The sequence below is a fragment of the Balaenoptera musculus genome, chromosome 17, assembly GCF_009873245.2.
Source record: "Balaenoptera musculus isolate JJ_BM4_2016_0621 chromosome 17, mBalMus1.pri.v3, whole genome shotgun sequence".
Lineage (NCBI taxonomy): Eukaryota > Metazoa > Chordata > Mammalia > Artiodactyla > Balaenopteridae > Balaenoptera > Balaenoptera musculus.
The window spans coordinates 14885792-14910573 of NC_045801.1; the positions used below are offsets into that span (position 1 = coordinate 14885792).

The 24782-nt window shown below is 38.3% G+C and overlaps 1 protein-coding gene across 2 annotated transcripts in view; it reads right to left on the bottom strand.

Moving 5' to 3' along the window:
* NSMCE2 (NSE2 (MMS21) homolog, SMC5-SMC6 complex SUMO ligase) overlaps positions 1–24782 on the bottom strand; it is a 219719-nt gene that overhangs the window by 189652 nt on the left and 5285 nt on the right. For both annotated transcript variants that reach the window (XR_005017026.1, XM_036830295.1), the window contains exon 2: positions 22310–22480. Coding sequence is in view for 1 of the 2 variants with exons in the window: in XM_036830295.1 (XP_036686190.1) it covers positions 22310–22466 (157 nt within the window). In the remaining variant the exon portion in view is untranslated. The remainder of the gene's footprint in view (positions 1–22309; positions 22481–24782) is intronic.

Sequence of the window (24782 nt, forward strand, 5' to 3'; positions counted from 1 at the left end):
TATACTCCTGAATTATTTTTGGCCCTTTATTAAGCTAGAAGACCAGAACTGAATGTAAGATCCCATAAATAACGCATTCTACAAAAGCCTTTGTTTTAAAACAAACTTTTCTACTTAAATATCGCAGTCATTTATTCACATCTATTTTTGCAACTGCATCCAACATTCCTTGCAAATTTACTAGATTTGCTTCTAATTTCAGCCACAAATTGTCACCCCCAGTGAACACCTGTGCAACTTTTAATTAGGTTCATCTAAATGGAATGGACTTGAAAAATAATTCTAGTTATAAAATTTTTAATTGTTTCACAAAGATACTCAAGAAACAGAATGAAAGCGGAGATGGTCTTGAACTGAATCAGGACAATTGGGGCTGTCGATAATTTGCTCAGAGACTTTGAGTTAATAACTTCATCTTTCTGGGTCTCAGTTCCCTCACTATAAGAGGGAGTTCATGACCTGAAAGTCCATTTCAGGTCTAAGAGTCTATACATCTGTGATCTTATTCTTATGCTCTATGTACTGTACTTTTACATTCATGTGACATTGTCAAATTATTTTAAGTATTTTTAAACAGTTTTAAAATTGTTTTAGGATACATGCCTCTTCTCAGGATTCAGGAATATAACTCTAACACCACTTCCTTGAGAGCCGAATATGAACAGCAAAATATGAACCCATGCAAACTTTTAGTTGTTGAAGCACCAAAATGGCAGTGTGACTTTAACAGTCTCTTATTCTTTCTTAGATGGGTTAATTTATCTCTGAAACTATGGGGATGGCTGGCATGAACTCCTAAAAGCAGAGATTTCAAACATCATTAACAACATGGACTCTGGAGGCAGAATGCCTGGGTTTGAATTCTGAATCTACCACTTAAGAATTATTTGTCATCTTGGGGAGGTTATTCAAACTTTCTAAACCTTAATTTTATCAATCTTCTGTTAAGAGGATAATAATAGTATCTTCTCCATACAAATTAAATGAGCTAATCTTCTAAAAGCACTTAGCACAGAATGAACACTCAATATGCATTAGGTATTTCTATTAACATTACTTGCCAAGTTGGCTCTCTGATCAGAAGGCATCAGAACTCATCTGCAATTCACTTTGTAAACACAAGTATACAGCTACTTTGTGCAAGGCATCTCACCCTCACTACAGGAGGAGAGGTTCTCAAACTTCAGGATGTATCAGAATTGCTTGGGATGCTTTTTTAAAATACAGATTCCTGTGCTCTGCTTCCAGAAGCTCCAATTCTGCAATTTTGAATAAGCATCCCAGTTGTTTCTAAGACAGCCTGCTGAGGACTACAGTTTGAGAAACATTTCTGAACGGGTTTCAAAGAGAAAGAATGTCTCCCTTCAAGTACTTACAATCTCCAAGCATTTTTTCCATTTCAGAACTCACTGCAGCTACCACAGCGCTGCTCCTGTTGGCTGTGTACCACATACACCTAATATGGTCCTTTCATGTAGATTCCACTTGCCATCACTTTAAGTTCCAATATCTGTGTCCTGATTCAATGACATAACTCTTTACCTTGTATTTGAGATATGCCTAATCCTCTAAACCCTACCACCTCCAAACCTGTGACTACTGAGGGCTCCTGATATATGGGCTATTCCTGACCTCTGAACACGGTAGATTCATTAACCCTGGCTGCTGACCTATAAACGTGACTATGGTCTCATTCGTAGTCCTGGTCTCAGAATAACACTTCCAACAATGCTGTCAGCAAACATGTCTTCAGTATAGTACACATTTTCAGACAGAGACTGCAGTGTCAAAACCTATATGAATTTAACTCACAAAACCTTAATGCATACAAAAACAACAAGAACAACAACAAAGCAACAATCAGGGATCGGAAGGATCCTGGGATGGAATGTAGACTATGACAAAGGAATTTTACTGTATTACAGATGTTTGACATAATAAGCTCACTGAAGGAAGTGGGGGGAAAAAGGAGCTGACCCAAGTAACCTTGAATGGTGTTTTGACTGAAAACTGTTAATACTAAAGACAAAAAGAACTGTACATAAGCATTGTATGCTAGCTGATGAAGCTGTCCATCATGGAGGTATGGGTTAATAATTCGGAAACAGCTTTATATGTATATTGGGGTAAACAAATAAGTAAACGGTGGTGGATAGTGGGAACCAGATCTCTTAACGTTGAAGAAGGAAGTTACAGATAAACAAGGGAAGAAGACTACTACAATTTAAGCATGTGGTACTAGGTTAGAGTTGAAGACATCAGTATGAACACATGGTTACCTTAATATAAATGCAGATGGACAGATGGAGAAATAATGACAGTTATGTGTGTACACATATGTTAGTATACATACATATACTTCCTAACTCTGCTGCTGAAAGGACCTAGAAGCAGTGACATTCTGGTAGCAACAAGCATACCCAGAGCCCAGATCTTAGTTTCTAAATACTATTTTCTGATAAATGGAACCAGAACTCCTTGGAGAAACAGCTGATTTGGGGGCTGGGAAAGGGAAAATACAATTCTTTATAAGAGAATTCCAAATAATTTAGGTTGCTACTTGTCCCTCTAGGAGGTGGAGCTTAACTCTCCCCGCTTGAGTGTGGGCAGAGTTAGACTTGCTTCCAAAAAACAGTATGTAGAAGGAGAAAAAAAAAAAGTAACTTTGCAGTAAAGAAACCTGATAAACACTACTGGGGCCAGGTGATGAAGGTCAGTATCACCAGTAAATCATGTTGATGACATGTATCCCCTGGTATCATGTGATGAGAAGGGCACTAGACTTCTGTGGTCTTCTTGCCAAAAACACATAACCCAGATCTAATCATGACAAACCCAAATTGAGGGACATTCTACAGAAAATCTAACCAGGATTCCTCAAAATTGTCAAGGTTATAAAAACCAAGAAAAAATGGAAAAAAAAAAAAAAAAAGAAACAGATTAAGAAGTGACTAAGGAGATGGTGACTAAATGCAAATGGTGACAAAATGCAATATGATAGCCAGGACTGGATCCTGGACAATGTCTTGAAAAAAGACATTAGTGAAATCCAGAAAGTCTGGAATTTCCTATTTGGTTTAGTCAATAGTAATGTACCAATGTTGTTTCTTAGTTTTGACAAACGTACCATGGAAATGTAAGATCTTAACAACTGGGAGACCTGGGTGAGTGTATATGGGAACTCTCTGCGCTATCTGCAACTTTTTGTAAACCTGAAATTATTCCAAAATAAAAAGTTTATTTAGAGAGAGCGAGCACGTACACCCAAAATGAGGTGAAAGAGAGACAGCCAAAAGAGGTGAAGCTACACTGAGAAAAGTCTACATGATTAAAAAAATAATTCTTAACTGTTGTTATTTGGTATAAAGAATTTACTTGCATTATAATTAAGGCATTAGCTAGATAACATTATTACTGCAACTTTCTCTCTTGGTATTCAGAATCCCAACGAAACACATACACACACACACACACACAGGCGAAATCTTTTCTCAACACCATCTTCAAAATAAAAAGATTAAACAGACTCAGGTTGCAGTGTGGCAAACATACTGAAGCAGGAATCAAGAAGCAAACTGTCAACTAGTTCAACTATCTTAGACAAGTTATTTCCTCTCTCTGGGCCTCAGTTTCCTGATCTGTAATAGAAGTAGGTTAAAAAAGATGTTTAAGGATCCTTTCCAGGCAGAGATACAACAACCTCCTTGAAACCAAATCCTGCTAGGTTTGCTCCTACCCTCCAGTAGCTCCCCCTCAATCTCCTCTGTCCGCACCAACCCCCCCAGAATGCTGGCCCAGGCCCTCTTTTCATTTAACATGTTCTCAGAAACAAATATGTATTTCACAGCTTCAAATCCCACATGTAGGCTACTTCCAAATCCTACCTTTACCTTGAACTCAAAGACCAACTGCTTATTGGCCATCTCCACTTGGAGACATGTCTAAAACTGAATTCATTTCCCCCCCAAAATTTGTCTTCCAGTTCCCATTTGTCAGAGGCAGAATAACAGCCCCCCAAAGATGTCCATTTCCTAATCCCCAGAACCTGTCAGTATGTATGTTACGTGCAAAGAGAGAATTAAGGTTACTAATCAACTGACCTTGAGATGGGGAGATACATTATCCTGGGTTACTCTGGGTGCACCTAATATAATCACAGGGGCCCCTATTAGTGAAAGAGAAAAGCAGGAGAGTCAATGTCACAGTGATGCGGGATGAGAAAGACCTGACTGGCCATTGCTAACCTGGAAGATGGAAGGAATGTGAGGAGCCTCTAGAAACTGGAAAAGACAAGAAAATGATTCTCCCCTACAGCCTCCACTAAGGAACACAGCCCTTCCGACACCTGGATTTTAGCCCAGGGAGACCCATTTCAGACTTCTAACCTCCAGCTCTGTAAGATAATAAATTTGTGTTGTTTTAAGCCACTAAGTTTGTGGTAAGTTGTTCCCACAGCAATAGCAAAATAATGGCCACCAGGCTAGGAAACCGGGCCTTTCTTAATGGGGATGCTTCAGTCAGAAACTTGAGTATCACTGTTGACTCCTTCCTTTCCCTTAATCTCCATATTCAGTAGATCACTGAATTTCATCAATTATCCCTCCTCTGTCTCTTATGAATCTGCCCAGACCCCACGCCACCTTCCTAGTCCAAGTCACTACTATCTAATGCCTGGGACCGCAACAGCCTCCTGACTGGTTGGTCTACCTCTAGGCTCATTCCTAGGAAGCCATTTCCCACATTATAGCCAGAGAATTAATGCAAAATACAAATTATCTTATTCCGATTTAAAAAACTTTTTAATAGCTTCTCACTGCCCGAAAGATAAAGTCCAAACTCTTTAATTTGACTTATGAGAGCCTTCTATCCCTGTTCTGGCCCTTTCCTATTCTCTCCAGCCTCTGCTCAGTACACAAATGCCATGTCTATTTTAGTCACTGCTGTACTGCCAACACCTAGCACAGGAAGTATTAATCCTTTTGGTCCTCACATGAATGCTACCCCCTAACTGAGAGGTAGAGTTTATTTTCTCTATCCATAAATTGAGGCTGGTCCTGTGACTGCTCTGACTAATTAGACACAGTAGAAGGGACGTTCTGGAACTTCTGAGCCCACATCTTAACAGGTCTGGCAGCTTCTGCTTCCTTCCCCTGGGAACGGCTACTGTGCTGGGAGAAACCCAAACCATGTGGAGAGGCTACATGAAGGAGAATCCTAAGGCTCTGGTCAATAACTCCAGTTGAGCATCCAGTCAACAGTCAGCACCAACTGCCAGCCATGTTATGGGAGCCACCTTGCAAATTCTAACCCGGTCGAGCCCCCAAATGGCTGCCATCTTAACTGACCTCACATGGAGTGGAAGAACCTCCCAGCCCAGTTCAGTCAACCCACTGAATCATGAGACATTAACAAAAGAAAGTTTACAGTTTTAACACATTAAGTTTCAAGGTAGTTTGTTTTACAGCAATAAGGGCATATGCCAACGTGGGTTTAAACTCTACTCCTGGTACCAATTTCATCTCTTGCTCCTTAACAAATTACCCCGGTAAGCTCCATCTCTTGATACGAGGAATAGCATGCAAGCACAACGATGGGAAGACTTGCTGGGGGCCCTCATTGGAGAGCAGTTATACAGCACATGAGAAATACTCAATACCTCTAATAAATGTATGAGTGCCTGTCCTATCTCTTAAAACCTCATTTCTTTTCCAGATCCAGAGTTAAAATGTACTCTTAATGAAAAAGAGAAGTTAAATCAGTCACCTGTTAAACTCTAACTGATAAATTCAAATCTGGGCAAATATATTTTCTGAAGGTTCTTTTGAGAAATCTACTCCCATAGTGCTCAATTGCAACCAATTAAAAGCATTAAATAAATATAGAACAAAAGTATATTAAAATCCCTATTCACACAGCAGTCATCTGCTCCACTTGTGCTATAACTGTACTAAAATGTGAGGGACAGATTATGTGAAGGATTTTGATTATGTTTTGAGAGGTTCCCCCACCGGTGATATTGCCAAGAATGGTAAGGATAAGAAGCAAAAACAATATCATTGGAGTGAAAATGCAAACATTCATTAAATACCTGAATGAGAGGTAAATTAATGGAACATACAATCAGTTAACCAAAAAATAAAACAGTAAAGAAAAGAAAGTGCTTCACAGTTGAGCATGTGAAACATCTCTTAGACCTGCATGGTAATCTCTGACACCCATCTGGGTCTATGAGAAGCCTTCTGGGTATTACAGGAATTTGATATGTGAATCTGGTAGGATTCGTTACCAGACTAGCATTGGTATTTCGCTTCCCAACTAGTAAGTAGCTAAACACAAGTGCATAGTGCTCTTTGGAAAGATAAGGCAGATATAGGGTAATTCTTTCAAATTCAACAAACTCCAAAACTATCTAAGGACTCTGGAAGGCTCCATTCTAAGGGAGTAGAGAGCACTAACAAAAACTGCATCCTCTAGGTAACAGATTACATAATCTTTCTTTGTAACTGGTTTAAATGTCTATTTTAGTCTGTCCCAAAGGAGCTCTGATCCTTTTTGCTTGAAATTAAATCCCATACTAATTTTTCTGAAACTAGAACACATTTCTGCTTCCGAAACCATCATAGATGTCATTTTTTTCCTACTAAGAAGGTAATGCCCATACTCCCTCTCCCCTCCCCCTCACAAACACATTTGGCCCTCACTCAACACACGCTCTCAGTGCCATTCTCCATCCCAATAGGAAGGTATATACTTTAAAGTCATTTTTTCACTCATTCTCTTTATAGTCAAAGTAAGTGTTTACAGGCTGACCAGCCAAGGTGAGAAGTAAATCCGGCATGACAAAGGATATAAACTGTTTCGAACTAGGAACAACCGTGAAAAGGAGATATTGGCCATATTTTACACACAAAGAAAAGGAAGCTCAAAGAAGTGAAGTAACTGGTTCAAACTTACACAGCTAGTAGATAAGAGAACTTGCATTTTTAACTCAGGGCTATTTGTACAATATTAAATTTGTACAATACTAGTTTTATACAATACTAATTCTCAACCAAGAGCTCCAAAGGATCCATCTTTCTATTCTGCAAAGGGCCCAAATAACTACTAACAAAAACATTTTTTTGTTGTTATTTGTATTGGTCAAAAAGTAATTGACCCAAAACTAACACGCTGTAAATCAACTATACCTCAGTTTAAAAAAAAAAAAAGATCTCATAAAAATAGCTCTTTGGACTCTTTGGAGACTGAATAAAAACTATAGCTGATAGTAAGAAATAAATAAATAAATAAAAATAAGAGTTAGTATGTGTTTAATAAAAAAAGGTAATTGGGCTTCCCTGGTGGCGCAGTGGTTAAGAATCTGCCTGCCAGTGCAGGGGACACGGGTTCGAGCCCTGGTCTGGGAGGATCCCACATGCCGCAGAGCAACTAAGCCCATGAGCCACAACTACTGAGCCTGCGCGTCTGGAGCCTGTGCTCCGCAACGGGAGAGGCCGCGACAGTGAGAGGCCCGCGCACCGCGATGAAGAGTGGCCCCCGCTCGCCACAACTGGAGAAAGCCCTCACACAGAAACGAAGACCCAACACAGCCAAAAATAAATAAATTAATTAATTAAAAAAAAAAAAAAAGGTAATTGACCAATAAAATGTGAGTGTTATGTGCCAAGCATTGTGGAGAGCATTTTAAACACATTATTCAATTCTCACATCAACCCTAAATAAGGTGGGAATAAGGGAGATGTTTGTGGGCACACAATTAAATATTCATTAGATATTAGTTCCTATTTTACAATATTATCCCCTATTTTACAGATGAGGAAACCAAAACCTAAAGTCACTATGTAATTAACTAGCATAGCTGAGTCTGAACCCAGTTTACTTGATTCCAGAACTGGTCCTTCAAGTCCTAAATTATTCTGCCTAGCCAACCAAAGTATTTTGCTGCCCAATAGGGAAAAAAGGGAAAGAAGAAACGGAAAGATGAAAGGAACCTGGCAGTAACCAAGGCCTTATTACTATATTGTGAGATGTATTACATCTTCTCGATGTAATAGTACTAAAGCTATAACACATGGTGGTAAAAATCTTAGAAAGGCCCAAACTGAAGATAATCTTCAATCTGAACTACTTGTATCTCCCTGAATCTGCCAGGCATTGGGAAACAATTCCTCATGGGTCTCACACATCTCTGCACATCTTGCAGAAGCATGAATTGCCCTTTTGTTCCAGACTATCTTTTCAAGGATGTCTGCATAATGAACAAAGCTTTGGAAGACTAGATAGTGTCTCCCTCCAAAGCAGAGGGCAGTATAATAAAGATAATGTCTTCCTCCAGAGCAAAAGTCAGGCAGGTTTACTGCCCATTATACAAATCTGGGTTCCCCAAGCTCAAGGTTCCTCAGCTCCAACCCAAGCCCACCGCAGTATTGCCCTGGGCTCTTCCATATCACCCCTGTAAGGACTCAGATTGGGAGTGAACCTACAGGACCATAATACTCACATGGCTTGATGTACAACAAGAAAGGCCTTTGTCTCTTACCTAGGAGTCTCCTGTCTTCCGCCAGCATCCATGAAACTGTGGCAAGCTAACTTGATAGCGTCCAAGTAGGGTAAAAACCCCAGATCCATCACAGATCTTGATACCAAGTTCTTTGGACTACTTCTCACCTTTGCTTTCCTCAGAGATACCCTCTCCCATTCTATAGGAGGCACTATTCATCTTTTGTCATCATCTTCTGCATGAAATTTCTCCTAAAGGTCCTCAGCTAGAATCTACTATTAACTCCATGATGCCCCCACTGATTCCTGCACACAGGTTTCTATCACAGCACTTTTAAAGCTTTATTCCTCTTGCTTATTTGTGTGCTGTGCCCAGTTAATCAATTTATTGCCTCTCAGCTCAAAATTTATCTTTTTATACATGCTCTGTGATAATGAATGAAATTGCTTTAAGCACTTCTCCTTACAGTGAGTGTAATGTTAAGCTTTCTCAATAGAGGGTGCTGCAAGGACACTGCAGGGCTCTCCAGAGAACATTACACTTAATGATGAAAGACTGAACGCTTTTGCCCTAAGATCAGGAACAAGATAAGGATGTCTGTTCCTGCCACTTGTATTCAGTATTAAGTAAATAACTTACTGCAGGTTCTAGCGCCAGGCAAGAAACAGAAATAAAAAGCAAATAGATTGGAAAGGAAAAAATAAAACTATCTCTATTCACAGATGACATGACCTTGCATAAAGAAAATCCTAAGGAATCCACTAAAAAAAATACACACACACACACACACACACACACACACACACACACACACACACGAGTTCAGCAAGGTTGTAGGATACAAGCTTGAAACACAAAACTCAATTGTATTTTTATACACTTGCAATGAACAATATGAAAACGAAATTAAGAAAATAATTCCATTTACAATTGCATCAAAAAGAATAAAATGTTTTAGAATAAATTAACAGAAGAAATGTACAACTAATATTCTGAAAACATTGTTGAAAGAAATTAAATAAGATCTAAATAAATGCAATCTCATCAGAATCCCAGCTGGCTTCTTTTTAGAAACTGATAGGCTGATCCTAAAATTCATACAGAATTACAAGAGACCCCAAAGACCCAAAACAATTTTTAAAAAGAAGAGCAAAGTTGGAGGACTATACTTCTCAACTTCAAAACTTACTACAAAGCAACAGCTACAAGACAGTGTGGTACACGCATAAGGATAGGCATACAGAATTCTATCAATGGAATAAAATTAATGGAGAGTCCAAAGATAAACTTGTGTGTCAATGGTCATCTGATTTTCAACAAGGAGGTACCAAGACTATTCAGTGGGGAAGGAATGGTGCTGGGACAACTGCACAGCCACATGAAAAAGAATGAAATTGGACCACTAACTCAAACCATATACAAAATTAATTCAAAATGATCTAAATATAATAGCTAGAGCTATAAAACTCCTAGGAAAAAATTAGGAATAAATTTGCATGACGTCAGATTTGGCAATGGATTCTTAGGTATACCATCAAAAACAGAGGGAACAAAAGGAAAAACAGATGACTGGACTTCCTCAAATAAAAAACTTCTATGCTTCAAAGAACACTAGCAAGAAAGTAAAAAGACAACTCACAGAAGGGGAAAAAATTACAAATCATATATTTGATAATGGACTTGTATCTAGAATATATAAAGACTCTTATAACTCAAAAATAGAAATAACTCAATTCGAAAATGGGCAAAGGATCTGAATAGACATTTCTCCAAAGAAGATACACAAATGTCCAGTAAGCACATGAAAAGAAGCTTCACATCATTGTCCATTAGGGAAATGCAAATCAAAACCACAATGAGATTCCAATTTGTACACAAATGTTCAGAGTAGCATTTCTTAATAATATCCAAAAAATAATTTATTAATAATAACAATCCAGCGTCTATCAACTGATGAATGCATATACAAAATGTGGTATATCCAAAGAGTGGAATATTATTTAGCCATAAAAAACGGAACAATTAACTGGGAGGGATTAAAAAGAAAGCTAGGTTAGTTATCATAAGTAAAATTCCATCAAGGGATATAATGAAATAGTAATGGAATCATTTTTAATCAACCTCATTATGGCAGATGGTGCTAGAATGCAGGGGAAGGGTAGATCCAAATGTCAATGAAGCTTCCTCTCAACTTCTGTCTAGGCATAAGTGCCGACTTTAAAAGGTCTTCAAAGAAATTCATGCAAGGAATGCCTCTTGCAACTTGGTCACATGCAGAAGTGAAGCAAGAAGCACATCCGTTTGGAGCTTGCCCCAAGGGCCTCTAGTTCTTCTCCAAACTGGGTTCATAACTCCCACCCACAGAGGGAAAGGCAGTGCCTGAAGCAGAACCCAGGGATAAGCAAATTAGCATTTCCAAGGTCAACTGCTGACAGGCCTAATTGTTTACAGCAACCAGTATATTCTGGCTGAAGTTAAGAGGCTTAGCCTCTCTAGCTTGCTCAACACTAGCAAGAAACTAATTTACCACATCAGTTACAAAATATGGAAGTACTGTAGGTATGGAGTCAAATTAGGATGTGACATTTCGAAAAGAGGCAAATATTAATAGGCTCTGGAGAAGTAAGTGATTTTAAGGGGGTTAAACAATTTTGGGAAAAACCTAAAATACCAATCATGCCAGTGGTAAAGGACTGACAAGTACAAAAAAAAAAAAAAAAGGAAAAGAAATCAATAGATAGTATTATCTTGTTTTACCAACTGGTTCAATGTTTCAATGTGAATATTCACCAAAATGGCTAAAAAGCTGCAAAACTAAACGATCTAACTACCATTACAATTTTTTGCCCTCCTCTGATAGTCACTGAAAAGTGAAATGCCCTCTGCCATTTCCCACTGTAGCTATTAAGCATATGAAATGAGGATCGTCCGGACTGAGAAAAGAACATAAGTATAAAAATAACTCAATTTTCATAACGATTACAAGTCGAGATGATATTTTAGACACATTAGATTAAATAATATATTACTAAAATTAATTCCTCCTCTTTTTTCTTACCTTTTGTAATGAGGATAGTGGAAAATTTTAAATTACGCATGCGGCTCACATATTTTTATTGGACAGTGTTGCTACATACAAACAACACTTTACACATTTATACAGAACACACATTTAGTTTCCGGTGTAAAGTTCAGAAAGAGGGAGAAATAGGTCTGGATAATTAAAAAATCTTCTCTAGAATAATCAAATTAGTTTCACCTGTTAATCACCAACCTAATAAAAGCTCCTTTCTGCTTAGGCAAAGACAAACTTTTATGTCTTTTAAAAAGGACCTGATGTTTCAAAAACGATCCTAAAGCCTGTTCTACTTCTGCCATGAATTGTTATCTTTGCCTAGAATTAAACTAGTCTTAATTCTTTTCAATGATCAAAGATATATGATAAAGTGCTAGTCTAATTTTAAAATCTGATCGAGTGACTCCACTTCGGTTTTTCCTGTAGTAGTCATTTTCATACCTATTAGGTCATTGAAACCTAACCCATGCCTCTGCTCCAAAGGTTTAAAAAAAAAAAAAAAAAAGAAAAAGAAAAGAAAAGAAAAAATAGAATCAACACAAAGATTATTCCCAAGCATCTAGAAAAACCCAGGCAGTATTTAGGTACTATACGTATTCTGTTTTAAAAACTAAAATATGACTCATTTACTATTTCAAAAAGTGACATCCCAATGTGGATGGGAGAGCTTAGCAAATAGGAGAGTACAGCAAGCAATTATTTCCACACATTCCATCATGTGTAGAAACCAAGCCAACCTTCAGGTTTTTACAGTCTGGGGAAGAAAGAAAATCTGGAGGTGTGGGAATGGTTGGAAATTTACGGAGTGAGAGTGCACCATAACACGAGGTGAGGTGAGGCCAACCACAGCTCAAACTTTCCTCTCCATAGCTCTCAAAAAGGAAACTACTCAACTTTCTGACTAAGGAATTCAATAGGAGAGGAAAACACATTTCACACTTTTTAATATCCCAAAACTGTGCCCCATACATTTGGCCCACTGATAGAATTTAAAGTGGTTTTTAAATGTTATCAACAGCAAAATCAAGATCACTAACTCAGAATAATAAATAATAAATATGAGATGTTTCTTTCTCTTTTGTGACAGGGCCTGCATCTATCGCTGGTAAATGAACTGAGTAACCTGGATAACTAGAAATAAAGCTAGTGGAAATGAGCAGTCTAGTCCTCATTCCTGGAAGAGCTGATCTTAAAATGTTGTGATCCTAATAGCCCTACAGTTTTTCTGGTCTGATAGAAACAGCACAATTTTTGTATTTTTAGATATATGGAATAATTCAGGCTCCAAGCTACTAGATTCCAATAATTTAGTGATTGTACTTCTTACACAATCCTGAACCCTGCAATCAACACACACAGATCAGTAAGGCCCCAATGGCTACCTCATAAGAAGTGTTTTGGTGCCACCTAGTGGCATAGGTTTCTCCTGTCAAAGGGGAAATAATGATTAGACCAGGGTTCTCAAAGTGTGGTCCCTGAACCAGTAGCATTGGCATCACCAGAGAACTTGTTAGAAGTGCAAATTTTTGGCCTCATTCTAGACCTATTGAAACTTTAGCAGTGGGGCCCAGCAATCTGTTTCAACAAGCCCTCTAAGTGGTTCCCTCCCATGTTTAAGAACCACTGGGTTAATCAGTCCTTACACAAAAATTAAGTGCAAAGTCTTAAAAAATTAGGTTCATCAATGAACAAAAGTGCTCAATTTCTAATTTCTAAAGACCAAACACATTAACAAAACAAAAATACAATAAAAAAGCAAAAAGCCCTGTGAAACAAAGAAAAGGCATTTATTGGTATCAGGATATCAGGTTATGGCATCTTAAGGGGGCTCACCTGAAAAGGGGGAACACATGAAAAGCCAAGGAGGTAGAACACTAGTGATTTTTAAATTGAGTCACCTACCCTAATGATAATAGGGTCCAATGTTTACATTTGCTCCTGTGCAACTATGTTATAAAGTAATCAAGAGAAAAGAGAAAAACCTTTCCTCTTGATTACTTGCTAAACTGTTTATTTTCTATTTAGGTCTTAGAGGAGAACTAGGTTACTTTAAATAACAACTTAAACTGGGGTTGAGTAAGAGAAGTCCCATAATGCACCTAGATGTTTGCATTCCTTTAAATTCAACTTGAAATTATGCTCTTCCTCAGAAAACAAAAAAACCCTTTTAATAAATATCTATTTATTCATAATTAAAAAGTTATATGCTTGAAGTAAGAAAACTGGGTCAAGAGATATATGCCCCGTATGGCCACTGGTCCACACAGTCACAATTAAGTATATACCATCCCTTACTCCATGGCTTAAACGGCAAACTTACCAGTTAAGAGAAAAAAATCAACTCTGAAAGGCTAACCATGCCAAACCAAGCCTCCAATATGACAGGTAACATCACAGACATTGATATCGGCGGCATAAAATATAAAGAAATTTCAAAGACTTGCTCTATTGATTAATTTTGATTTTGTCCTTTCAAGATACAAATTTAGATATCCACAGAGACCAACTATTTAATTCTAACATTTTAAGAGCAAATGCCCGTAATAGGATGAGTTTCTGACAAAACTCTTCTTTCCTTTTTCTCTTCAAAACTTCCCTATACCCACAAGTGAGTTCATAAAAATATGTCACAGAAAGATGGGTCAAAAGTAAAATGTAAATAATAATAATAATTTTTTAAACACGAGAAAAAGATCTTTGAACTGATTTTTTAAAAAGAACTTTCCTCGTTGTCGCTATCATTGCAAAGACGAATCTGTGTTGAGCCACTGTATGGGGCTAAGTGCCATACTACTTTGCCAGTTCAAATGCTCTACTGTTCACTAATTAATTTTTTGAATTTAAAATTTTCTCATCTGTAAAAAAGATGTAAAACCTCATATAACTGCAATAAGAAGTAGAGAAAATATACCCAAAAAATGCCTCTCACATCACTAACAGTGTCCTGGTGTGACATAATAGGAAGAAATATATATTTGGTTTCTGCCCCTAAAACCCTTGGAATCATCAAAGTGATAAAAGTCTTTCTGTATTCTAATGAGATGACTGGTGGCTAGGGGTACCTGGATAGCCTCAAGATGGGGGCTGGTTGCCATGGGAACCAACCACACAATTAGAGGGCTGGAGATTGACTCAATCACTAATGGCCAGTGATTTAATTGCTCGTGCGTGGGTACTTAATGAAGCCTCCATAAAAACCCAAAAGGGCAGGGTTCAGAGAGCTTCCAGGTCGGTGAACACACGGAGGTGCTGGGAGCGAGGCAAGCCTGGAGAGGGCATGGAAGCTCTGCGCCCCTTCCCACTTACCTTGCCCTTTGCATCTCTTCCATCTGGCTGTTCCTGTGATGCACCTTTTTATAATAAATCGGTAATCTAGTAAATAAACTGTTTTCCTGAGTTCTGTGAGCTGCTCTAGCAAATTATAGAACCCAAGGGCAGCAGGGGCAGTCTTATAGGACTGAGCGCTTAACCTGTGAGATCTGACACTAACTCCAGGTAAACAGTCTCAGAACTGAATTGAATTGTAGGACACCCAGTTGGAGAATTGGAGAATTGGAGAATTGCTTGGAGTGGGAAGTGGAGCTAGAAGTGTCACAAGCGCTGTGAGTAGCAGAGTAGAAACAGTGCAGTTTTTCCTTACACCTGGGAAATACGAAGATATAGGCAAAACAACTGAGCTTTTTGAGAGAGCTGGATTTTTACTATTCTGTAGGCAATGCCTTTATACTTTTAACACTACAGATACCATAATTTTCAATGGCCTTCATTTATTTAAGTTATAATAATATTTTGCTTTTATAATTGACTCCAGTTTTAAAAGCTATATAAGAAATACAAACATTGGCTTCTTATGGTTGTTATTTTTATTGTCTTTGTGGCCACCACTCGACTATTATTACTTTCTTCTAATTTCTGCTTCTACTCAATAACATAATTATGGAATAAAGTATAACAGCAAGGCCAAAAAGAAACCTTCCCACTTAACTAGAGTCCTGGCTATTAAGAAGCAGTTCTCTAGATGGAGAAATTTATTACAGCATAATGAAAATCCATAATGTGGATCTTCCTAAGAAAATAGGTCTTGAGAATGTGAGGTCAGTACGTGCTGGCTTCTCAAACCATTAAGTAATTTTCAAAATAAATTTAACATAAAAGATTTAAGTAAAATAATTACTCCTTTTTCATAAAATTAGGTGATGGGTGATAGGGTTATGGGTGTTCACAATTTTCTTTTTCTTTTTCTCTCTATCCCTCAAATTTTTAGATTTTTAGAATGCCTTATATCAGGGGAAAACTAGAATATTACCCACCTAAGCATCCAGATTCAGAAGTATGCACTCAACTGAATGCTTAAGGTTTGCAAATCTGAAAGTTCAGTTATTCATAAGAAGCACAAATTTCTAAGGCCATGTAATTTTTAACTCTGATGGCTGTTCTTTTTTTTTTTTAATTTATTTATTTTTGGCTGTGCTGGGTCTTCGTTTCTGTGTGAGGGCTTTCTCCAGTTGTGGAGAGCGGGGGCCACTCTTCATCGCGGTGCGCGGGCCTCTCACTATCGCGGCCTCTCTTGCTGCGGAGCACAGTCTCCAGACGCGCAGGCTCAGTAGCCGTGGCTCACGGGCCCAGCTGCTCCGCGGCATGTGGGATCCTCCCAGACCAGGGCTCGAACCCGTGTCCTCTGCATTGGCGGGCAGACTCTCAAACACTGCGCCACCAGGGAAGTCCCTGATGGCTGTTCTTTATTCATCATTAACTCTAAAGTAACTGTCACAAAGTGAAAGTTCTGTTTATTGCCAAGGTGGAGATCAAGGTGAGAAAAAAAGGAATCAGGTTTAAAAAGATGATGACTCTTAACGAGAGTACAAATTCTGGATACATGAAAGAACAGACTATCATGCAATCAATTCACTGTATCACTTCTATCAGTCAGGACTGCAACTCACTGCATGGAGAGGAAACCTGACCGCCATCACTTAACCAAAAAGGAACTGATTGTCCTGCCATTACAACAAGTCCAGAAATAGACAGACTAGGGTCAGTACAATGACCCCAAAAGGTCCCAGCTTCTTCCTTCCACGACCAGACTCAACTCTGCCTTTACAAGTAGAAGACACCAAAGTCCAGGGAACACGTGAATGTCCAAGGCAAGTCATTGAGAACCTCACTAGCAGAATAGGACAAAAGCTGACGGGCTGTTTAAGAAAAAGCATGCAACCTCATTTCGGAATTCAAAAGCGAGAAGGAAAGGAAGAAGAAGAGGGAGAAAAAAGAAAAATCAGATAATGTTAACCTCAACAAAATAACCAAAATTTTCTGAGCTAAATACCACTAAATGTTATTTCAATATTATCCAACTGCTGCAAATGCCATCAGACGAACACAATCAATTTTCAATAAAGTGTAATGGTTAAGGGCAGAAACTGCAATCAAATCCCTTATGCTCAAATCTCAACTCCCACCACTTAGTAACTGTGTGACCTTTGGAGAGCACTTAACTTCGCTAAGCCTCAGTGGCTCATGTACCCAGTGGGGATAACAACAGTCCTTACTCTGAAGGATTAGTTAGGACCAAGTGAGATATCACTTGTGAAAACAGCACAGTGCCTGCATACATTAGACGTGTGTAACCAATCAAGCTATTATCATCTTTTGATCATTATGGCCATCATTATCATCACCGTACCTCAGAATAGTTCAACAAACATCCAATTACCTGACTGACCATAATAACTGAAGTCTTTCTGCTCTGTTTCTTTCAGCAAGTCACAGAAAGAAAAGCAATATAGAGAGTAAAATCCAGAAGCTCTCCAACAAAGTTTTCTCACCTACTGGACCCTTGGGCAATTTAAGTATACATCCTTTTACTCTCTTCTTCCAAACGTTCCTCACAAATATTCAGCGAGAATCTGATAAGAACTGTCAATCCTCAGGCACATACATTTTCCACGGAATCGCAGAACATTAACCAAACCTCTGAAGGCCATCTGAAGACACACCCTGACACAGGGGCAGGAAGAGAGAGGACGCAACCTGAGGTACACTAACATTTTAGGAAAGGGCCATTCCTCAAGTTTACTTGACTAAACTTAAAGGGCTTATGAAAATTCAGTTGCTTAAAGATGATGTTGATACCTACAGCTCTGATAAATTAGGTCGGTACATTCTGCTTAAGAAGACAGAAAAGTACGTAATAAACTTTAAAATCTGAAAAATAAGCTCCGGTTATCTGAAAAATCTCCTAACGTAACAAATTTCATTTCCCAGTTAGTTCAAATAAAGAATTACTAGAATACCAATAAATTTAGAGAAAAATTAATAGATAGGGTGGCAGCAAGAGTCTAATTGCCCAGACACCATATGCTGTAATGTAACACGGGGAAAGGTGATAATTTCAAATATGCTAGAAAGTTGAATAGGGGCAAGCACCTGTATAGGAATATGCAACCAACAGGAAACAAAACAAAACACATCACCACCCAAGTTCTTGGCAGCAGGAATCCCCTCCACCAATAATTTAATAATATAGTGACAAGAGAATTGCAGTGCAAAGTGAGAAAATGATCCCTAAGTGATTGTTACCACCTATTTTGTCAAAATTCATTCTAATTTGTGATGAAACTGGGCAACCCAAAAGGTCAACAGAAAGTGTGTCTAATCTTATAAGGCTAAGAAGAAAAGGGAATATTTCTGCTCTGAAGATAGTTCATGGACTTTCCCACTTGCTCTTCTGCACTTTAATTTCTCCCAGTCCATGGACTATTGCCCAAGAAAACAGTCAACTCAAATGCAAACCAAATGACTAAATGATAGCTAACATTTACTGAGCACTTATTAAGTATTAATGACTGCTCTATGTAATTTGTATTATCTCATTTAATCCCCACAATAATGCCATTGACAAATCAGAAATCTAAAACAGAGGTTACAAGACTTGTCCAAGGACACAAAAATAATAAGTGATGAAGCTTCGACAAGAACCCAGGCATTCTGTACACAAAGCTCTGCACTCTTACATTACACTATCCTGCCTATATCACAATGTAAGGGCATAATATAAGATACAAAGCACACAAATCGAATCCTCTTCACCTCAACTATAATATCTTAGTTGAACTTACTTTTTCCACCTGAGCTACTGAAATAACTTCATTAGCTACTTGAGGTATCTCCATCCTCCATAGCAGCCTCAGTATTGCCATGAGGTTATCTTTCTAGACCTGGATCTTGCCACATTCCTCCTCTACTTTAAACCATCCAATAATAAAGTCCTAACTTCTTTTAGGCCCTTAATGTTCAATGTTTAGGCCCTCAGTGTTCACTTAATGTTCGAATAGCATGTATATGTCTTGCTTCCCAGCTAAACTGTAAACAACCTGAAGGAAGAAACCTTTATTAATCATTGTAGTGTTGGCTAACATGAATTACTGATTTAGCAGCATGCAAACCAAAAGCCTTAAATAGACTACAAACTCATCCACCTTTGCTCCCCTCTTCACATCACAGGCCCTTCTAAACTCTGGCCCTTAAATTTCTAATTGCTGGCTATACTTTTTGATAGTTATTGAATAAACACTACACTAAGAGCACTTTGCATATACTATCTTATTTAACTCCAACAACCTTATAAAATGGGCATTTTTATCTCTATTTCACAGATAAAAAATTAGAAGTTCAAAGAAATTACCTATCTTTGAGCAAGTTATAGAACTAAAGCTGGAACTGGGACTAGAGCCCATATCAGGCTGATTCCAAGTCCTGCAATTAAGTAGCAATATTGGCTCTGTCTCCTAAAAGTCTTTCATCTACTGTTAGAGGCTGAGTTACTTTCAAATTTACTTAAATACCCGGTATTTTTCTACTCTCTGGGTCCTCAGACGGCACCTCAGTCGGGCGTCACGTGAAAACTGCTCTCCTAACAAGCTCTTGCTCTATTACTCCAGTGGGGGTCATCCTAGGCATCCTCTCTGTAGGGAGTTTCTCCTGTCACCAAAGTCCTGCTCATAAGCACTCCAATTCAGGTTCATAAGCAGCAGTTCTCAGGATGTGGTCCCCAAGACCCTTCCACAAGGTCCACAGGGTCAAAACTATTTTTATAATAATTGTCAGACCTGCAACAGAGGAGTTGCAACAGAGACCACATGGCTCACAAAACTGAAAACATTTGCTATCTGACCCCTTATGGAAAAACTTTGCCAATCCCTGCTTTAGAGCATGAATCTCTCAAAAAACGATGCTCATATCTCTTTTTAAATGAAACAGATGTTGCATTTTGCATCAAAATGTACTTCTTATTTTAAAAAAATAAAACAAAAACAAACAAAAATGAACTCTGTATCAAAAATACTAAGAAGCCTTCAAAGCAAATCCTGAAAAAAACTGACTACAATCCTCCAGGAGGTTATGTACCAGCTCTTCTCTCTTATGATTTAAGATCTTATTATGAGTTCACCCAGGCCTACCTACCAAAGCCAAATATCCATCACCATCAAAAGGAGACTACAAATCAGGCTGGACAGAGGTAAGACCTTTAGAGGCCACCCACTAAAGATGATGGGTGACTTCTGCTGCCAGCTGTGAATGAATATCTAGTATGGAACTGAACTTCCTGCCATGAGTGACTATAAGACTGGACAAAATATATGAAGCAACTGCTTTCAGGCAGTGGGACAATAGGCAGAGCAGAATTGGGATGCCTGCGAAAAGGAAAGCAAGCGAGGTAAGTCCTCCAATTGCCCTCTTCCCTGCACAAGGGAGGAGGAATCCAAGCGGAGCACAGCAGTCTTAAAGGACTGAGAAGACAGAGGCTGGAGTTCAGGGAGGGTGAGCAGCAGGTGTTTTGCGAGACAGAGCACTGGAGGGGGGCACGCAGAGAAAGCCCTTGAGGAATCTACACACAGATCCCCTTGAGTCTGATGCTGAATCCTAAGCTGAAGAGGAACAATTGCTGTGAGCTGTGAAGTGAACCATTCCCAGAATTCACGCAGGACTGGAAGACATTCAAATTCCATCCAGCAGAGTAGAGCTTTTTCATTGAACTCTCTGGGCAATCAACAGAGCCTCCAGAAAGACCAAGCTTTGTAACAAGGCTAAATTAGACCTAAAGTAAAGCTACACTGGACCTGCCCTAACGAAGTGTAACAACAAGCCTGGGATGGATCAGCCTAATCCGCAAATTACTTAGCTGCCAACCAAAACAAAGGTCAATACTCTTTAAAGGAAGATGACAAAATCCAAAAACTCAACAACATAATACACACAAGTGGCAACAGACAGAGATGACAGAATTAGCAGACAAGGATATTAAAATAGCTATTATAAATACGCTCCATGTGATCAAGCATACAGAGGAAAACATGAGCATAATGAAGAGAGAAATAAGATTCCATTTAATTCTTTTTCATGTCTTCTAAAGCTGAAAAATACAGTCTCTGAAATTAAAAATTCCCTGGATAGATTGAGGCAATTAGACACTTGAGAAGACAGAACTAATGAACTTGAAGACACAGCAAAAGAAACTATTCATACTAAAGTCAGAGAGAAAAAAAGACTTGAAAAAAATCACCAGAGCCTCAGTGACTTATGAGACATTACCAAGCAGCCTAACGTACATGTAACTGGAGCCCCAGAAGGAGAAGAGAGGGGAGAGAAATAGCAGCAGAATTTTTTTTCCAAATTTGATCAAAACTGTAAGCCTACAAATCCATAAAGCTCGAAGAACACTGGACAGAATAAACAAAGAAAATCACAACAAGGCACATCACAATCAAATTGCTGAAAAACAGTGATATTAAAAGGAAAACAAAAAGATTATGGTGCTCCCCTGCTTCCATATATAATATAAAATAACAAATTTAATCCAAACAAAGCAAATAACATCTTTCTAGATCTTCTCATCAAAAAATTGTGGTCAAGTTCAGCAAAACTGAACTTCTCTCATTTTTTGTAGAGGCCTTCCTTTACCAGTACCCCTAGCATCAGCTTAGTCTGTCTACTGAGTAATTAAGCATGAACAAAATATAGTTAAATTACTGGAAAATAACTATCATAATGCTGTATACTGTACAGTTCACAAATGTCACATACTTTTTTTTTTTTTTGGCTGTGTTGGGTCTTTGTTGCTGGACGTAGGCTTTCTCTAGTTGCGGCGAGCAGGGGCTACTCTTCGTTGCAGTGCATGGGCTTCTCATTGCGGTGGCTTCTCTTGTTGCGGAGCACGGGCTATAGGCACTCAGGCTTCAGCAGTTGCGGTGTGTGGGCTCAGTAGTTGTGGCTCGCAGGCTCTAGAGTGCAGGCTCAGTAGTTGTGAAGCACGGGCTTAGTTGCTCCGCAGCATGTGGGATCTTCCCGGACCAGGGATTGAACCCGTGTCTCCCGCATTGGCAGGCGAATTCTTAACCACTGTGCCACCAGGGAAGTCCCACAAATGTCACATACTTTTGATTGTATGTTCCTTGAGGTCAGATACCTTCATGTTTCAGCCCATAAATTTCTAGTGCAGTCTCTAGTGGCTCATGGGGGTTTGAACACATATGAATGAGTCAATCTCATCTCATCCGCAGTACATCACTATGTGGTACGTAAAACAAGATGAGAAAACAGATGTCCAGAGGGATTAAATGATTGTCCCAAGGTTACCCAAAAGGTGAGCGGTATCTTGCATCCCTAGAGCAATGCCACCACTCAGGGTTACGTCAAAATAGACACAAAAGAAATAAGTTTTAATTATTACTTACTCTGAGTTTCCACAAGATTCAAAGCAACAGTAGAAGCTGTGTCCATTCCAGAGCTGATGCAGGACTGGAAGTTTTTCAAGGAGGAGAGTGCAGATTCTACACCACTGAAGGATATAAAACCAGTTGAACCTGAACTTGAAGTGGAACGCCCTGGCATCTTGAAATTATTACCTAAGTTTTCAAACAGAATGAAACAAAATTTATGAATAAGAATAATAACTGCATAGGAAAACAGAACCACTATAAACATCTATATGAATGTATCCAATACCCCACAAGTGCTACACAATTATCTACATTCTATATCACTTGAAACGATATCAAAGCATTGTCCCATCATCTGGGCCACCAAACATAATAGATGCATTTCAATATATAAAGAAGATGTACTTCAATATATAAAGGAGGGGGAACACCGTCTTCCAAAAGATTCCCTGATTCTTTAAAGAATTCAACAACAGCACAGTTCCTACATTAGTGTGTCATAAGTGTGTCAGAAAAAGTACACTGCTCATATAAAGAAAAACATAAGTGTGTCAGAAAAAGCACACTGCTCATATAAAGGATTCTTCCAAAAAATGAAAATAGTAGCAATAAAATAGTTTAATAAGGGAGAATTTTGAAAACCTGTAATTTTTAACTTATCTGACACATATACATATTGAATTCTGAAAATTATAAGAAAACTTTTATTTCTGACAGTTCCTCTGGGTTCTAAGATTTATAGACTTGGTGAGATCCCAGATTGTTTCAGAAAAAAACAGAATTTGTCTGTAAATTCTTATCTTCTGGTAGCTCACCCACTGTAACAGTTTCAATTATTATCTTCATATTAAAACACTCCCTAATCTGTATCTTCAACCACCAACTCTTTAAGCTTTGGACTACTTACGTAAAGCTCCCTACAAAAAGACATCTTTGCTTAATTCACAAACTACCTGAAATTCAGTCCACTGAAACCATCCAGAAAAGTGGAGAGAATTTACACAGGCTTAGAGGAAAGGCTGTACGGTACCAAAAAAGGTATTTTCTCAGAAATCATACTGATACAGCGTGAATTCAGGTTCTGCCACTGTACTGCTGAGTGACCATGGACAGATTGCTTAACTGTCTCTGAGCTGTCTAGTATCTGTGGCCCTTCCAATCCTCTCCACTGCCACCATGTTTACCTCACAACTGGATTACTACAGTAGTTTCTCAATTATTGGTCCCTTTTCATTAAATTCATCCATTCATTCAACAAATAGGCCTGTCAATCATTAGATTCATTAAAAATGACACAGGGTATAAAAAGGGAAGGTCACAGAGAAGGCACTTAAGATGTTAATTTCTATTTTTGAGGTGTTAGTCTACTACAAACATCCACAATACAACTCATCATCAATTCAAATCATTCAATTAACAAATATTCAGTAAGTATTTTTTGGAACATAGCAGAGACAGTCTTAATGAAGGATAAAGGTCCAGGTAGACCTGGGGACTTTAACTTTATCTGTTTTTTTTCTTTAAATGATCTTAAAAATCAAGACCTGAAGCAAATATGGCAAAATGTTACAGATGTTAAAATCCAGATGATGGAACAAGGGTTCTCATTATGTTATCTTCTGGGAGTTTCTGTGGTGTTAAAATTTCACACTGAGAGAGAGAAGACATGACCGTGTATATGAATGAAAAACCAATAATGACAAAGGAGTGGGGGGTGGGATGAATTGGGAGATTGGGATTGACACATATACACTAATATGTATAAAGTAGATAACTAATGAGAACCTGCTGTATAGCACAGGGAACTCTACTTTACTTCACCGTACAGTAGAAACTATCATGACATTGTAAAACAACTATACCCCAATAAAAAAAAATTTAAAAAAAACAACAATAATGGTGTTTTGAATATGTGTGTTTTGGTGAAAGACAGTATTTATTTACAATCTCACTTTATTATACCAAACAAGTTGGGATGGTTAACACAATATAAACACAAACATATGCAATAAGATGGAAAATATGTAAATTCATAAAAATCAGGATCAAAAAACAGATTAAAGGGAAAACCAAGTACATGAGAAAATTTAGGATGTAATCATATAAGCTTTAGGATTCTTTGATTCTACACAGCGCTATATTTGTAAATACAAATTTGGCTATGAGATTTCCTGACAAGCAAAACAAAAAGTGAAAATTACAGAATTCTCTTTCTCCATAAAGTACGCCAAGAACTCAAGAAAAATAAGGCTTTCCATGGCAATCAAGGCAGCATGGATCATCACGTATGAGATAATAAGAGTCATACTGAAAAATGTCCTTAATAATATTCTTATGATACAGCAATAGTAAGCTTCTGAGGACTGTTTCTTAGATTATGTCTCAGGGTAAGCTAAGGACAGGACACTTGTGGCAGATTCCAGCTCAGTGCCCACCAAACCCATTTCCTTTTCAACCTGCTTGTACAGCTAGACCACAGTTTGCAGCC